Source organism: Colobus angolensis, unplaced genomic scaffold (assembly GCF_000951035.1).
Source record: "Colobus angolensis palliatus isolate OR3802 unplaced genomic scaffold, Cang.pa_1.0 Scaffold40, whole genome shotgun sequence".
Lineage (NCBI taxonomy): Eukaryota > Metazoa > Chordata > Mammalia > Primates > Cercopithecidae > Colobus > Colobus angolensis.
Window position 1 is genome coordinate 3,485,497 of NW_012117377.1, and position 17,979 is coordinate 3,503,475.

At 43.2% G+C, this 17,979-nt stretch overlaps 3 protein-coding genes across 4 annotated transcripts in view; 1 reads left to right on the forward strand and 2 right to left on the reverse strand.

Annotated features, from left to right (window-relative positions):
* CHML (choroideremia-like (Rab escort protein 2)) overlaps nt 1-304 on the reverse strand; it is a 6,910-nt gene extending 6,606 nt beyond the window's left edge. Inside the window, exon 1 of one of the 2 annotated variants that reach the window (XM_011955691.1) lies at nt 53-304. The gene's annotated coding sequence lies outside the window, so the exon portion shown is untranslated. The remainder of the gene's footprint in view (nt 1-52) is intronic. The other variant, XM_011955689.1, reaches the window with a different exon arrangement.
* Nucleotides 1-564, reverse strand: part of OPN3 (opsin 3) — a 47,666-nt gene extending 47,102 nt beyond the window's left edge. Inside the window, exon 1 of the mRNA XM_011955692.1 lies at nt 53-564. Within this exon, the coding sequence (XP_011811082.1) occupies nt 53-425 (373 nt within the window). The 5' untranslated portion in view covers nt 426-564. The remainder of the gene's footprint in view (nt 1-52) is intronic.
* Nucleotides 565-12,894: 12,330 nt separating this feature from the next.
* Nucleotides 12,895-17,979, forward strand: part of WDR64 (WD repeat domain 64) — a 170,317-nt gene continuing 165,232 nt past the window's right edge. Inside the window, exon 1 of the mRNA XM_011955769.1 lies at nt 12,895-13,276. Coding sequence (XP_011811159.1) covers nt 13,132-13,276 — 145 coding nt within the window. The 5' untranslated portion in view covers nt 12,895-13,131. The remainder of the gene's footprint in view (nt 13,277-17,979) is intronic.

A 17,979-nucleotide genomic window follows, 5' to 3' on the forward strand; every position in this document is an offset into this window, starting at 1 on the left:
GGAGTGGAAGTTTGCAGAGGGGAGGCTGCCTTCTCCTCCCAGTCCAACTCACCGAAGAGGCTGCCGCTAAACCCGTCCCACACGCAGCCCACGGTGTCCCACACCCAGCCGTTCCTCAGGCAGGACACGAAGGTAAAGGTGACCCCGAAGAGGGACACCAGCAGGTCGCTGAGGCTGATGTTGACCAGGAGGAGGTGAGTGGGAGTGCGGAGCCGCTGGAACTTGTAGTAGAGGACGAGCACCAGCAGGTTGTTGCCGACGCCCAGCAGCCCAATGGAGCCCAGCAGCAGCGCCAGGCGCTCGTAGGTGCCGGGGCTGAAGAGCGGCGCGGGACTCAGCGTTCCCGCCGGCGCCGGCCCCTCAGCGCCCGCGGCCCCGCCGCCGTCCCAGTAGCCCTGGCCGCCGCTGCGGTTCCCCGAGTACATGGCCCGGCGCCGGCGCGCTTGGCGGGCGGAGGCGCTCAGCGTGCGGCGGGGCTCGCGGCGCGCTCCGCACTGGGTGGGGCTCGGGCTCCGCCACCGTTTCTGGCCATTGTGCACTGAGCGGCCCGCGCTACCGCGCGCCGGGCCCGCCCTCTCCCCGCCCCTTCCGCTCGGCGCGCCCCGTGGCCCCGCCCTTCCCCGCGGCGCGTCCTCGCTGCTCAGCAGCTCCCGGGACGTCCTCTTAGCCCCCACCCTGCGGGCGCGTCCTCGTGGCTAGCTCGCCCCGCCCCCCACTGGCCGGGCCCCCTCCGCTGGTCGGCGTGGACGCGTGTCGCGGGATAGCCCGGGGGCCAGGGCCGCAGGGTAGCCTCGATGGCTCGTCACATCCCCACCTCCCTGCACCCAGCTTGAAAGCTTCGTGTCCACTGACATATTCATTCACTCACTTAGGCATTCATTTATTCTTAAGTATAAGCGCCTGCGCCCACCACGTGCTGGCAGGAATTGGGCTTCTCCCCTTCCTGGGAAGCTATAATAACCCACCACCAGCCTACGAAGCCCATCCCACCTCATACACTTAATGTAAACAAAAGCAACACATCGAAGAGCTCGGGGTAGTCTTACACACTGGAAAACTGAGAAGAAAAACAACAAATTGATATACAGGTGCCTGCCTAACTACCTGACTGCTAGAAGACACATGTCCCAAGGCTGATACAAGAGCCTGCCACCCTCGGAGAGTTTGGGATGAAAACTCTCTGAAAATGGCATTCTAGTGGAACTGACTTTAAGCCCTGGGCTGACCCCGAGGCCTTCCAATACCATCCTTCCTGTGCTCGAAAGTGTGGATAGATCTTTCTGGTCACTGAGGCCTGCTAAAGTCCTTCACAGGCAGTGAAAGATTCAACCTAAATCTAGCAGGTATAGGAGGCAGGTGCTATATTTAGAACAGCACACATTTCCCACTGGGCTCTTCCCCTGTAGTGATGAGAATATAGTACAAGTCAAATATAGGTTGTGAACGTCATCACACTCTGCAAGAGCTGCTTCTGCCTTTGTGGTTGCACAATCCCTAAGGAGGCCCTACAAGAAGATCACAGTCCCCAGCCACACCTGAAGACTGTCCCGGACACTGGTAATGAACACAGGGTTTGTGCAAGCAAAAGAAATTGCTCCCCATGGGGGTGTTTACCCCCCTCACCCCTGTTTGAAAGATCAGTAGGGAATGACTAACTTGGATCAATCCACATTCCGAATTCCCTGCAGAGAGGATTTAATAGGCTGGCAGCATCTCTCCCCCTGGTGCACTGAGCAATAGCTAAGGGGCAGTGTGCGTTGCCTTTGACACCTTGATTTTCCTTCAAGGCTTGTGCTCTGGATTTGCCATCTATGAGACTTCCTACCTACCCACCCCTTAAAAAAACACACACACATTTAATTGTTAATTTTAGATTTGTACAACTGTTGAACAAAACATAACTATTTACTAAGTTCTATATGTTTAATGTCCACTGTGTTTTCTGTGTCTAGTCTACAGTAAGCTCTCAATAAATGGTAATTTGAATGAATGAAGAACTCACTATATTTTTTCCTATTCATTCTTCATTGCTGAGTCATTGCCCTTATAAAGTTTACATTCCAGTAGTGTTGGGAGAACAGACAAAAATTAGATAAATACATACGTAGGGTGTCAGCCACTGTCAAATACCATAAAGAACTAAGGGTCAGGCGTGGTAGCTCATTCCTGCAACCCCAGCACTTTGGGAGGCCGAGGCAGTAGGATTGCTTAAGCCCAGGAGTTCAAGACCAGCCTGGGCAACAAAGTGAGAACTGCCCCCCAACTCTTCAAAAAATAAAAAATTAGCCAGGCAAGATAGTACATGTCCATAGTGCCAGCTACTTAGGAGGCTGAGCAAGGAGCTATGGGAGATGGTTGAAGGGGTTTGTAACAGTTAAAGAAAGAGGAAAGAAACACGAATAGCAGCTCAACAGTCAGACAGGGTTATTTGGGAGAATAAACCTAAGAGGGGCTTCTGGCCGATTTCAGTCAGGAGCAGTCTCTTACAGACTAAGAGTATTTAAAGGTTTTAGAGTGAGAGAGCTTATCACCGGCGTGGAGAAGTTTATTGCGGAGTTGGAATGTCTCTGTCAGAGGGGAGGTTATCTCGAGACTGGCATGTCTCTGGTCAGGGAGGGGTTTATCTTAGGATTGGAATGTTTCTGGTCGGAGATGTCATTTGTGGTTTATCGTCATGCTGACCTTAGCCATTAGGCTGATGCCGTTTGGATTTAGGTGGTTTTTGATCAAGGAGAACTTTAAAATAGCAGTGCTTGTCCAAGATGGTGATGCCCCTGCTCTGTCAAGGTTGTTATTTAGACATGGTGGTTATGGGCAGGAGGACTGTGGTTGGTACATTGGAAGAACAATAAGGAAGCAAGAATGAGAATCAGGAAATGCGGCCAGTCAGGTTGGTGGGCAGTGAATGGCCAGGATATGCAGGACCTCGACCATTTCATTAGAAGGACTTTGGCTTTTACTCAATCAGAGTAAAGTCCAGGGCAATGCCTACTAGCAGTGAATGCAAAGGAGGAGTAAGAGGACTTTGACAAATGTTTAAGAATTTTTGATACAGTAATTTTATAATACTATGAACCGTTAAGGACATTTATTGAGCTTGACAGAAACAGGCAATGATAAGGATACGTTTCTTTTTAATTTTATAATTATGTAATGATAGGATAATGGCAAAACATTACAATCTTTTATAAAAAAACAAAACAAACAAACAACAAAAAAAGCACCAGCGTGATCGCATGATATAGTTTGGATATTTGTCCCCACCCAAATCTCATGTTGAAATGTAATCCCCAATATTGGAGGTGGGTCCTAGTGGGAGGTGTTTGGGTCATAGGGGGAGGTTCCCTCATGAATGCCCTGGGCCATCCCCTTTGTGTTAAGTGAGCTATAGCTCTGAGTTCACATGAGATCTGGTCATCTAAAAGTGTGTGGCAACTCCCCCATCCTACTCTCTCTCTGTATTTGGTTGTCGCCATGTGAGATGCCTGCTCTCACTTTGCCTTCCACTATGATTAAAAGCTCCCTGAGGCCTCCCCAGAAGCTGAGCAGATGCCAACACCATGCTTCCTGTACAGCCTGCAGAACTGTGACCAATTAAACCTCTTTTCTTTATAAATTACCCAGTCTCAGATATTTATAGCAGTGCAAGAACAGCCTAATACATAGCCTAAGGACAAACATGTAGACCAATGAAATAGAATAGACAGCCAAGATATAAACTCTTACATATATGGCCAATTGATTTTTGACAAGGATGCCAAGGCCATTCAATGGGGAAAGGAGAAAAGAACAGTCTTTTCAACAAATGATGCTGGGAAAGCTGCACATCCATGTGTAAATGAATGAAATTGGAGCCTTACATTATATCATATATAAAAATTAACTTGAAATTGATTGGAGAACCCACATGTAAAAGCTAAAACTATAAAACTCTTAGAAGAAAACTCCTTGGGTATGACACCAAAAGCACAGGCAACAGGAGAAAAACAGATACATTGGACTTTATCAAAATTAAAAACTATTACACATCAAAGGGCAATATCAAAAGAGTGAAAAGACAGCCCAGCAAATGGGAGAAATACTTGCAAATCATATATCTGATAATGCATTAATATCCAGACTACATAAAGAACCCCTATAACTCAACAACAACAAAAAACTCCACACAACCCAATTCAGAAATAGGAAAAGGATCTGAGTAGACACTACTCCAATAATATACTAATGGCCTAAAAGCACATGGAAAGAAACTCACCATGATCAGTCATTAGGGAAAGGCAAATCAAAGCCACAATGACATACCACTTCACACCTACTAGAAGGGCTATCATCAAAAAACAAAACAAAACACTAAAACAAGTGTTAGTAAAGATGTGGAGAAATTAGAAACCCTGTTGTACTGCTGATGGGAATGTGAAATGGTGTGGCTGCTGTGGAAAGCAATTTGGTAGTTCCACAAAAAGTTAAACATAGAATTATTGTGAGCTCATGCCTGTAATCCCAGTGCTTTGGGAAGCTTAAGCAGGATGATCACTTGAGGCCAAGAGTACAATGACCAGCCTGGGCAACACAGTAAGACCCCATCTCTACAGAAAAAAATTTAAAAATTAGCTGGTTGTGGTGGAACATACCTGTAGTCTCACCCAACTACTCAGGAGGTGGAGGCAGAAGGATCCCTTGAGCCCAGGAGTTTGAGGATGCAGTGAGCTGTGATCATGTCACTGTGCTCCACTCTGGACAACAGAGTGAGACCCTGTCTCAAAACAAAAAATTAAAGATAATCGCCATGTGACCTAGTAATTCTATTCCTAGGTATATACACAAAAGAATTGAGAGTAGGGACTCAAACAGATATTTGTATACTAATGTTCATAATAGGATTATTCAAAATAGCCAAAAAGTAGAAACAACTCAAATGCCTATCAACAGATGAATGATACATGGAATGTGGGATATACATACAATAGAATATTATACAGGCATATTTTGAAAGAAATGAAATTCTAGTACATGCTACAACAGGGATGAACCTTGAAAACATTACGATAAGTGAAATAAGCCAAACACAAAAGGACAAATATTATATGCTCCCAACGATAAGAGGTACCTGTAATAGGCAAATTCATAGAGACAGAAAGTAGAATGGTGGTCACCAGAAGCTGAGAAGAGGGAAGAATGAGAAGTTAGTGTTTAATGGGTAGAGAGTTTCTGTTTGAGATGATGAAAAAATTCTGGAGATGAATAGTAGTAACGGTTGCACAACACTGTAAATGTACCCAATGCCACTGAATGGCACCCTTAAAAATGGTTAGAAAGGAAAATTTTCTGTTATGTATATTTTACCACATTTTTGTTAAAAAAGAAAAAAAGCATGTGCGAATTGTGCTTGCATCTCACTCTCTCAAGAGTGGGAGAAGTAAACTACTGTAACCAGTTGATGAAGCAAGCTGAACTCAGTATGCTGCAACCAAAAAGCAACTTGTTCTCGCTACTCATTTCAAATGTTTTCTGACCACCTGTTCCTTCCTGCCCTTAGATGGGATTTTGGCAGCTTCCAAAGCTTTTCTGCTCCCTTGCAGTTGACATCAAGGCCAGAACATTGTAAAAGATGAAAAGCTAAAACTCACGTAAAACTCGCTTGTCCACCCTCCAAGATAGAGCCAGCATCAGGCCTGTAGAACTTCTGTGAGAGTGGAGGTGGGAAGGATAACAAGTTTAGCTTCCCCCATTTTCTTGATCCGCTACCTGTAGATGCTGCTCTGGGCCCCTTTGAGATTGTGAGGGGAAAAAAATCTTCCTTGATTGGTAAAGTTTTGGTCTGATATTGGTGCTCTCTGCCAGGCACGGTGGCTCATGCCTGTAATCCCAGCACTTTGGGAGGCTGAGATGAGTTCAAGACCAGCCTGGCCAACATGGTGAAATCCTGTCTCTACTAAAAATACGAAAATTAGCTAGGTGAGGTGGCGTACACCTGTAATCCCAGCTACTTGGGAGGCTGAGGCAGGAGATTCACTTGAACCCAGGAGACAGCAATCCAGCCGGGGCAACAGATTGCGACTTTGTCTTAAAAAAAAAAGATAGTGGTGCTAATTGTAGCAAATTTTAAATGCTGGGTTTTTGTCTTCTAGGGTGATTTGCGGGTTCTCTAGAGAAACTGAGATCTCTGGCATCTTTCTCACACAACTCTCTCGACAGAGGCATGCCTTTCGTAGCTGGCTGCTGGGATCTCGTTCTCTGCCCCTGCTTGGGGACCCTCCCAAGTTGACCCAGTCTGGCCCCTCTACTGAGAGTCTAGCATCTGGACCTCTGTACATATGTATGCATCTTTTACCCTGCCAAATTCTGGAAGTGGCCTACTGCAGAGAGCTGGCCAGCCCCAGGCTCTCCCTGTCAGTGCCCCTGGGATGGAAAGAAATGGGGAGATGTCATGGCTCCTCCATGACTCTGAAAACTCTCTCTGTGGGAGCACTCATTAAGGATATCCTTGAGCTCCTAATGAACTCGTTGCCTTCTCTTAAATAGTCTGAAGGTGAGCAGGAGCTAATGCTTGCGGAACTGGTTCCCAGTGCCTGCACACATCCTCCTCCATGGGCCATCTAGCCCTGTCCTTTAGACAGAAAGAGGTTCATTTAAAACCCTCTAAACACCCTCTTACATTGGAACATTAAGTTATCACAATACCTATTCTCCAAGGAAGTCCTTTGCAAAGTATAGGGGAGCGAGGAATAGAGACACGTTTCATTTGACATTCTTGTTTGGAAACTGATAACCCCTAGCCTTCTGCATCGTAACGTGATGGCAGAGAGGGAACTTGAATCAAGCATTATTTTTTCCCAGGGTTGAGACACATTCTTCCCTGGCCCCTCTAACCTTGGTCTCTGGTGAGCAGCGGAAGAGCCCTTGCTGAAAATCTTGCGAAACACGTGTGCACCTTTCCTACCTTAGAAAATGCAATTTAGTGAATGTGATTGAACGTTTTTTAAAAAACAGGAGAATCTAGCATGCCTTAAGGTTCTGAATGTCAATGCTTCTGGTGCATACAGCTCCTCAGATGGGTGAGATGTAGGGATCAGCTTAATACATAAACTGTGTATCTGTCCACATCCCCTCAACCCCCAAATACATACATTTGTTTTTAAAATAAAATCTCACATGTTACATTGCTGTTAAAAAATGGAGTTTACGGCCAGGCGCGGTGGCTCACGCCTGTAATCCCAGCACTTTGGGAGGCCGAGGCGGGCAGATCACGAGGTCAGGAGATCAAGACCATCCTGGATAACATGGTGAAACCCCGTCTCTACTAAAAATACAAAAAATTAGCCGGGCTTGGTGGTGGGCACCTGTAGTCCCAGTTACTAGGGAGACTGAGGCAGGAGAATGGCGTGAACCTGGGAGGCGGAGGTTGCAGTGAGCCAAGATTGCACCACTGCACTCCAGCCTGGGCAACAGAGTGAGACTCCGTCTCAAAAAAAAAATTAAATAAAATGCAGTTTACATGACAGAGGAGGAGGTAGGGAAGAGTAAACATTTAATTTCCAGAAGAAACTGGTGGTTAGTGAAGTTAGTTATGATTAATTTACATATATATATCTCCATACCAACACCCATTATAGTGAAAGTTTGGTACACTGGGGTCAAAGAGAACATTTATAAGTTTCCTGAGGGAGGAAAATTAAAACAAGCTGTATACAAAGCATCAAGGATCAGAATAGCTTATAATGAGCAACAGAAGCTGATCAGAATACAGTCCTTATAACAGCAACACTAGAAGCAAAAAGACAATGGAGTAATATCTTCAAAATATTTAAAGAAAATAATCTCCAGCCTAAAATTCTGTACTCAACCAAATGTCAACAAAGTGCAAGGAAAGATCAGGATATTTTCAGATATGCAACTATCAAAAACATATCTATCTTCCAGGCCCTATTTCTGAATATGAGTCACCAAAATGAGGGAATAAACCATGGTGAAGAAAGACATAGTATATAAGCTTGAGGATGAGGGAATTCCCAAAATGATGATGAAGGGGGATGGTAGCGGGACAGCATGAGTCCAGACTACAGGGGTATGACCCAAGAGAAAGCCGTACTGAGGAGTGCAGTCACCAAGATGCCTTCTGCTCTTCTGTCATCTCTTTATTCTGAAAACGTAAGGGTGAGCCTGGCCCAGAGTCTTAACAGTACCTGGTCACCAAGGGCCATGTAATGTTGAAGCTCCTGCCTACCTCTTTGTCCCCTGCCATAGGCGTTAGCTGAGTATACTCACATCACCTCAAAGGAGTTCTTCATTGATTTATGCTGGAAACTGAAGTTGGCTATCATGAATCCAGAAGCAGAAAATGCACAGCAACCTATTGCTCCAACAGCATTTCCGCCAGATGACTGGTACCAGGCCCACATGTCAGACCAGCTGAGGACCCAACCATGGGCCTTGTGTCATGGTAGCACTCCTTCCACAGATGGACCCTTATAATATTCATGGAAGCTGAAGCCAAACTAACTCACAGCAATTATTCCACCTGCTTTTTTATAGAGTCTTTTTCTGACAGTGCCAATATCATTTCTTTGCTTATACAGGTAGGTGTCTGTTTGCTTTTGACTTTTTATAATGATTGCCTTGCATGGTCATTTATATGTAAAAAATAATAAAATAGCAAAATACTTCCTTGAGAAAAATAGGTAGAAAAGAAAAAAAATATACACTTACGAAGGACATTAGAAACATGGGGACAGGTTTATGAAGTTGTACATTAAAATTTAAGTAATGTGCATAGTTCTGTTGAAACTAAAATTATCAAAGTATGTGGTCTGGGCTTAGAAGGCAATTTTCTAAAATTATTAGTTTTGTAAGAGTGTAGGAACATGAGTGATTTTCAATGTTGTTTGAATCTGTTGCCGTATCATTTCTGCAACTGAGAAAATTTATAAGTTTCCTGAGGGAGGAAAATTAAAACAAGCTGTATACAAAAGCATCAAGGATCAGAATAGCTTATAATGAGCAACAGAAGCTGATCAGAATACAGTCCTTATAACAGCAACACTAGAAGCAAAAAGACAATGGAGTAATATCTTCAAAATATTTAAAGAAAATAAAAAAAATAAAGAAAATAAAGAAATTAATATTAAATAATAAATTTAAAAAAATAATTTAAAGAAAATAAATAAAAAAGCTACAAATGCATCCGGTAGCTCTATAAATGACCATAATAGCTGTGACTTGCTCCTGCATATAACAACTAAGATGTTCCCAAAAGCTTCTGCCATAATGTGCATTTATACGTACTATCAATACGTCTCCCCCTCCTCCTCTCTGTTTAGCCCACCATTCCACTGGGGCAGCCTTTCTCAAGGTCGCTAGCATCCACGCTCCAATGGTTAATTTTCAGTCCCCATCTTAAGTAGGCCCTCACCAGTACTTGGCAAGGTTGACTGCTCCTTCATACTTTAATGCTTATTCATAGATATTTCAGTATCTGGTTCTAAAATACAACATCACATAAATAACAGTGCTATGGTCCAAATGTTTATGTCCCCCCGAAATTCATATGTTGAAACCTAACTCCAAGGTGATGGCACTAAGAGTTGGAACCTTTGGGAGGTCATTAGGTCATGAGGGTTCCACCCCCATAAATGAGATTAGTGCCTTCATGACAGGGCTTGAGGGAACCTGTTTGTCCCTTCCACCATGTGAGGGCACCTAAAAGGCACCATCTATGAGGTGCTGGATACTGGAACCAGCCCTCACTAGATACTGGATCTTGCCGGAACCTTGATTTTGGACTTCCCAGCCTTCAGAACTGTGAGAAATTTCTATTGTTGATAAATTACCCAGTCCAAGGCATTTTGGTATAGCAGCAGGAATGGACTAAGACAAACAATATAACATAAAATATAATTACTAAATCTAAACACTGGACTATAATTTCTTTCTTTCTTTCTTTTTTTTTTTTTTTTTTTTGAGACAGAGTCTCGCTCTCTCGGCTCACTGCAAGCTCCGCCTCCCGGTTCCCGCCATTCTCCTGCCTCAGCCTCCCAAGTAGCTAGGACTACAGGCACCCACCACCACGCCCAGCTAATTTTTTGTATTTTTAGTAGAGAGAAGGTTTCACTAGTCTCGATCTCCTGACCTCGTGATCCGCCCGCCTTGGCCTCCCAAAGTGCTGGGATTACAGGCGCGAGCCACTGTGCCCAGCCAATAATTTCTTTTTATCATCAAATATCTACTTGGCATCCAATTTACAATTTTCTCATGCATTTTAAATTATTTTTGAGTTTGGTTGTTGAGTCAAGATCTAAATACAGTCCACACACTGTGGTTGGATGGTGTTTCTTTACAGTCCTTTTAAGCTATAGCTCTCCTCCTCCTCCCTTTTTTCTTCCTAGCCAATTTCTTTATTGAATAAACTGGATTGTCCATCCAATGGCTCTTTCCTTTTTAAAACAGCTTTTTTTCTTGGCTTCTAGGATGATCCTTTCTCTTGGTTCTCCTCCTACCTCACTAGCCACTCATGTTTAGTCAGTGGTTCTTCTTGATCACTCTGACCCCCCAACACTGGCATGTTCAGGGTTTGATCCTCACCTTGCCTTCTTCTTTATCTGCATTGATTCCCAGGTGAGCTCGTCCAGCCTAATGACTTGAAATACAACACCGTCTGAATGCTGATGACTCCCAAGCTGTGCCCTGAATCCTGGACTCTTACGTCTGGTTATTCAACATCCACAATTGTTTATCTAATAGAATTCTCAAGCTTAACATACCCTGAACTGACTCCTAATTTCCCCCCGCCCCAAAATCTGCTTCTTCTATTGGCTCCCTCCCAAACATAGTAAATGATAATTCCATCTTTTTGATTTCTTAGGGCCAGAATCCCTGGAGCTATCCTTGATCCTTCTCTTGCTCTCATACCCCCATCTAATCTATTAGGACATCTGTCACATCTGCCTTCACACAATCTGACCACTTCGCACAGCCTCTGTCACTAGTGCCCTAATCTAAATCACTGTCATCTCTTACTTGCGTTACTGAAATTGCTATTTAACTGCCTTCCTGGCTTCTACTCTCTTTCCCTTTCAGTTTATTCTCCTCAAAGCAGCTGGAATGAGTCTTTTCAAATACATGTCAGGTCATGTCACTATTCTGCTCAAAAACATCCCATCTCAGAGTAAAAGCCAAAGTCCTAAAGCAGCCTGTAAGATCCTACATGATCTGGACACCACCCCCTGACTCTCTTGCCTTCTCTCTCTACTTCTCTCATCCCACGCCACCTCAGTCACACTGGTCTCTGTTGTTTCTCAGATATGTGAAACACACACTGATCTCAGGACTTTGCACCTGCTGTCCCTGGAACATCCTTCTACCATTTATCCACATGACTTGCTACCTCACTTCTTTCAGGTTTCTGCCCAGAAATCTTTCTATTAATAGGGAATTCATTCATCTCCCTACCTCTTTTACTTTGATTTTTACCCCCCACCCTAATACACACACAATTCCTCTCTCTTTATAGCACAGTTGCCCACTGATACATTATTTGTTTGTTTGTCTTCTGCCTTAGTCTATAAACTTGAGAAGCTATTTTATTCACTGCTGTATCCTCAGTGTCTAAAACAGCCTCTAGCATGAAGTATGTGTTCAGTAAATATTTGCTAGATGAATTAATGGTGAATGCAATAATACATACATTACAATTGTAGGAAAAGTGGTTCTCCAGATGTCACTGTACAGTGGTTTGAAAGCTTTAAAGGAAAAAGGAGGAGAAACAAATGGGGTTGGGGGATTTTTCTTTAAATAATATCATACTGCACTCTCCTAACAGATAGCTGGAGGTGGACACCAAGAAGACAGTACTGGAATTGGAGGTGCTCTGAAATAATATCTGCTTCATCTCTGAATGCAAGTTCTTGAAGAATGTTTTAAAAGGTGGACTACCAAGAAATAGGAAATTTATCTAACTCAACTAAGCCATAGGAAGTTAACTAATTGTTGAGAAACATTAAACAACTTCTCCTTCCCATAAAAAGTTGAAAATTGGAAAACCTGAGTCAATAGCAGTTGGACTAAATGGGATTGGAGATTGCAATGACTGGGAAGGAGACGTGCAGAAAGGCGCCTTCTAATTCAACCGACCCCTTACCTTGAAAAGCTGTCCTCATAATCAGGAGCCACTCCTTCCTCATCCTTGGCTCACCTTATTATTTCAATCGAAGGACAATGCACAAAGGAAGAAGAGCATTTGTATTCCCTATGACCTCTAAAAATGTTTGTGGTAGAAATGACAGGTGCTGAAATACATTTCATTTTTAGAAGTTCAAATTTCCATATCCAGTACAGTGGCAAGAATAAGTGTGACATTACTTTTTTTTTTTGAGAAGGAGTCTCAGCTCACTGTAACTTCCGACTCCCAGGTTCAAGTGATTCTCCTGCCTCAGCCTCCCGAGTAGCTGAGATCACAGGCGCCCACCACCACATCCAGCTAATTTTCGTATTTTAGTAGAGACAGGGTTTTGCCATGTTGGCCAGGCTGGTCTTGAACTCCTGACCTCAGGTAGTCCACCCGCCTCGGCCTCCCAAAGTGCTGGGATTACAAGCGTGAGCCACCGTGCCAGGCCAAACTTTACTTTCCATGGCATTGTGAAGAAGGCAAAAAAGGTTTGAGGTGAGAAGAGACACAAGAGGGAGAAAATATTACCCAGTTTTCTTACTTGGTCTCTACTCATTCCCTTTCCCTCTCAAGCAGTATACACAACACACACATGTGCACGTGCACACACACACACAGTCTGTGGGGAAAAAAACCTCAATCTCCTCCTTATGAAGGAAGTAGGATGTTACAGAGATATTATGATGCAATGAGGACCCTATGAAGGACACTGAAAACATTGTGAGGTCAGGATTTTTACTGAAATGTTTGTCTATATGAAATGTATCAGACCTAAATCAGCTTTCCCACCTGCCAGCATCCTAGTGCCAAGTCTTACTCCTACCCGCAGTATGGGATTTTAAGATCAAAGGAATTAGACCTAGGGCAAAAACTGAGACAGCAGGGAGGCATTGTAACAACTGGGAAGTTTTCCAAATTGGTAAACTTGCAGCATTCTTTCTGTACAGAAGTAAAACATCCCCTATGTCCCTATGGATATCAGCAAGGAGAAGCATCTCAACATGGCACTTCAAATTAGCAATTTCAAAAAGGCTTTGAATGGGTTTGAAAGACTGGTTGAACAAACAGCAGCCCAGAAAAGAAATGAAAGAGCAGGCTTATTTATCCATAAAGAAGGTAAGATCAGTGATTACACGATAGTCCAATTGGGTCTGTTGGTTAGACTGGAAAATGTTTTAAGCCATCAGAGAGAAGCATCAGAGCTTAATGTGAAAGAATGGGTGCTGAGAGGGGATGAAGACCTGGGTTCTTGTTCTTTCTGTGTCCCTAAATAACAAAGTGGACATGAGAAAGCTTTTGTTTTGTTTTTGTTTTTTCTTCTCTGAACCTAAGTTGCTTCGATTGTAAAACTATGGGATTGGATTAAGTGACGTCCAGTGGTGTTCTGTAGACATTGCCATTTGATGGCTCACTGGTTGACCTGGGATCCTCAGTAGTGTATAGCACTGCTCTTTCTTAGCCCAAAGATACCATGAGACCATAAAGACTTTCATAAGAAGTGCACCTTCCTGCCTCACCATGATTCCATTGTCTTGGCCACTCTCCATATCTCTAGGCAGGAATGATCTTGAGGATGCAAGCTACGGAGAATATGGTGGACAGTGGTCTCACAGGAGGATTTGCAGCAGAGATACCAGTGCATAGACAAGATTCCCGGGGAGTGGTGTAGTGTACAGCTTTGGCATATTGAGGACAGCTGTGAAAAATAAAGCTAAATGGCAGAGTGGAAGACTAACAGAACAAACCCTGCTGTTGCAATGAAAGGAGCAGAGCCCATATAATTGCTAAAGGGATAGTATAGCCAGCCTCAGAGTATGCCAGGTTGCATAGTAATATGTAAGTGAAAATCTTGACTTTGGGTGTTCAAACCCAAACTGGTATTAATTGAATAGTATTTAATAATTTATAGTCATGTTAATCAATGTAATTATGTTCATTTTATTTGTGGAAAAAAATGGGAGCTGAAGATAAATCATTTGCGCAAGTTATCCAACTTCCTTTTCTTTTCTTTTTTTATTTTGAGACGGAGTTTCGTTCTTGTTGCCCAGGCTGAAGTGAAATGGTGTGATCTCAGCTCATTGCAACCTCCGCCTCCCAGGTTCAAGTGATTCTCCTGCTTCAGCCTCCCAAGTAGCTGGGATTACAGGCGCCCACCACGCCTGGCTAATTTTTTGTATTTTTAGTAGAGACGGGGTTTCACCAAGTTAGCCAGGCTGGTCTTGAACTCCCGACCTCAAGTGATCCACCCGCCATGGCCTCCCAAAGTGCTGGGATTACACGTATGAGCCACCGCGCCCAGCCAAAGTCACCCAACTTCTAAGTGTTAAAGCTAAGACTTGGACCTTTTGGATATGCTTTTTTGGTGATTGGGAACTTGACTGGGCTTTCTAAACTACTCAACAAAACTTGCATTTTTTCCTAGTCAGTTTGTTTTACCTATCTTTAATTGGTTTTTCAAATCCTTGACACTTTTTCTGAATTCTCTGTGGGATGTCTGCTTCTCTCAGCCAAGTTTTCTATGTCATAAAAGAAAGCAAGGCCAAAAGACAAGAATTCTCTCCAACCCCCTTTGTCCACTTCTGAATCACTGAAAGCAGCAGCTGTCCTTTCTCTTTCTCCTCCCCTTCAAGGCTATCAGTTTGCTGCAGCAGCTTCAAAATCTCCTTTTCTACTGGATTTGTCCTCTCAATCTAAAAATATACTCAAGCATCATGACCTTGACTTTCTCTTTTCTTTAAGCTACCTCTGTATGCCTCTCCTTTCCTTCTGCACTGAATTTCCTGACAATATCCCCACTTAACTTTCAATCTATTCAGGTCTGGCTTGGTCACTTTGCTGAAAATGCTCTAACCAAGCTATCTGATAACCTAATATAGTTGCCAAATTCAATCAATTGTTTTCATTTTCCAGCCGACTTGGCCGTTGTACTAGATTAACAGTGTTAGCTGCCTCTGCTTCAAGAAACTTCCTTGTCCTGCATCTTTCATTATATCATTCTTATTTTTCCCGTCTCAATTCTTTCTTTGCTTCTTTTTCTCCTTGAGCTTTGCCTACTGTGTTCTCTCTCAGTCTTAGGGCATAGCTGCCATTTAACTAGTTTCCTAAGCCAGATATCTTGGTACAAGCTGAGCATCCCTAATCCAAAAATCCAAAATCTAAAACGCTCCAAAATTCAAAACTTCTTGAGAGCTGACATGAGATAGGGGCATATTAATATTTGCTTTCTGATGATTCAGTGCATACAAACTTTGTTTCATGCACAGAATTATTAAAACTATTGTGTAAAATTACCTCCAGGCTCTATGTATAAGGTGTATATTAAATGTAAATACATTTTGTGTTTAAAGTTGTGTCCTATTCCCAAGACATCTCACTATGTACAGTACAGTATATAAATATCCCAAAGTCTGAAAAAAATCCATAATCTGAAATACTTCCAGTTCCAAGTATTTTGGATAATGGATACTCAACCTCTGCAACTTTTCACTATGTCATGGTATCTATCTCTTGGCTTATTACAATATCTTATTACTGTAATAGTCTTCTTGGCCAGGCGTGGTGGCTCACGCCTGTAATGTCAGCACTTTGGGAGGCCAAGGCGGGTGGATCACGAAGTCAGGAGTTCAAGACCAGCCTTGCCAACAGGGTGAAACCCTGTTTCTACTAAAAATACAAAAATTAGCTGGGCATGGTGACGCGTGCCTGTAGTCCCAGTTACTCGGGAGGCTGAGCCAGGAGAATTGCTTGAACCAGGACCCGGGAGGCAGAGGTTGCAGTGAGCCAACATCACACCACTGCACTCCAGCTTGGGCTACAGAGTGAGACTCTGTCCCCCTTCACCCCCTAAAAAATACTCTTTTTGCCGAGTTAATCATTTATCTATACTTCTGCCAAGAGTTTTCCATTTTAAAAATTATTAATCTGCCATATTCCTGGTTTATTACTCACCTCGAAAATCCATATATACTAACATAGCATGCAAGGCCATTCACAGCTTGCCTCAGCCTAGCTTTTTAGTCTCAACTCCTGGCATTTCCTTTCATGCACCTTCTGCCCTAAAACAAACTTTTAGCCATTTCCAAACATGCTCTTTTTTTTTTCTTTCGAGACGCAGCTTCGCTCTTTTTGCCCAGGCTGGAGTGCAATGGCGCGATCTCAGCTCACAGCAACCTCCGCCTCCTGGGTTCAAGCGATTCTCCTGCCTCAGCCTCCCGAGTAGCTAGGATTACAGGCATGCGCCACCACACCTGGCTAATTTTTTGTATTTTTAGTAGAGACGGGGTTTCTCCATGTTGGTCAGGCTGGTCTTGAACTCCCGACCTCAGGTGATCCACCTGCCTCTGCCTCCCAAAGTGCTGGGATTACATGTGTGAGCCGCTGCGCCCGGCCCAAACATGCTCTTAATGACTCTGATTTTGCGCATGCCATTCCCCAATATGGAGTGTTTTTTTGTTTTGTTTTGTTTTGTTTTTGTTTTTGTTTTTTGTTTTTTTTGTTTTTTTTTGGTGCCTGTAAACTCTTGCTCATCTTTCAAGACCCAAGTCAAATGTCACCTCTTTGTAAAAACTTCCAAACTTTCCCTAAGCAAAGCCATCCTCGGCACTGTTAATGCACTTTATTGCCATCTCAGGGAACTCACCTGCTGCATTTAACCTGCTGAAATTGATATTAATGTGTTCATTCATTCCTGCCCCTTCTCTTCCACCACTGGCCTGTGGTTGTTTTGAAGGTTTGTGAACCTCAGGCTGGCACAGGGTCTGGTGTCCAGAAGGTACCCCTTCAATGTGTTCTAAATGCATAAGTTGACTTTGCTCTCATTAAGAAACTTGCAATCACAAAGCCACGTTGAAAATTTCCTTTCTCTATAGTTGTTAAGATTTGATGAAAACTACATACTGCTGGACAAGTTACCTTCTATCACAGAGTGGCCTAAGAAAGAGTGAGGAGAAGGGAGAAATGTAATCTTAACTTTTGTCAGGCTGTTAATACTGTCTGCCACAAATTCATATTTATTAACAAATATTGGAAAATAAAGTTGACCTCTCACTATTACAGGCAAGGAACTAAGAACTAGAGAGAGTGTTTTTAATGGAACAGGGTCCACCTCAGAAATGATGTCAAGTAGATTGAAGGAATTTGTTCAAAAGTAATGCCCTTAGATCTTATGAATGACCTGGTGGAATTAATTTTATCCCAGGACAAAAAAGTCTCATTGTCCTCATCCAGTGATATTTACAATGAAACTCATATATTGTACAAGTTGGTGTAAACAAATATAAAGCAGCTAAGTAACTGTTTACATGCCTCATAAGAATTTCTGACTCAAAATTACCAAAATGGAGTGCTTTATTTTCCCCAATAATCTTTTTCCTATTGCCCTGCTTTTGGTAAATAGACCAACATCTGCTGAGTTTTGAAACTGGAAACCTGAGTGTCATTCTAGAACCAGGTATCTTAACCTTGGCACTATTGATGTTTTGGCTAAATAATTATTTGTGTGCATGTGTGGAGCTGCGGGGGTAGGGTGGGGGCTGTCTTGTGCACTGTAGAATGTTAAGCAGCATCCTTGGCCTCTACTCACTAGATGCCAGTAGCACACCTAATCCTAGTTGTGACAGTCAAAAATGTCTCCAGTCTTTGCCAAATGTGTGTGTGTGTGTGTGTGTGTGTGTCTGGGGATGGAGGTGAGGTGCAAAGTCTCCCCTGGATAAGAACCACTGCTCTAGATTCCTGCCTTTCCTTCACTTACCACTTCTGCCCCCAAAACTTCCAAACCATTAGCAATCTTTACTATTCTGCTACTTCCAACCATATCTTAC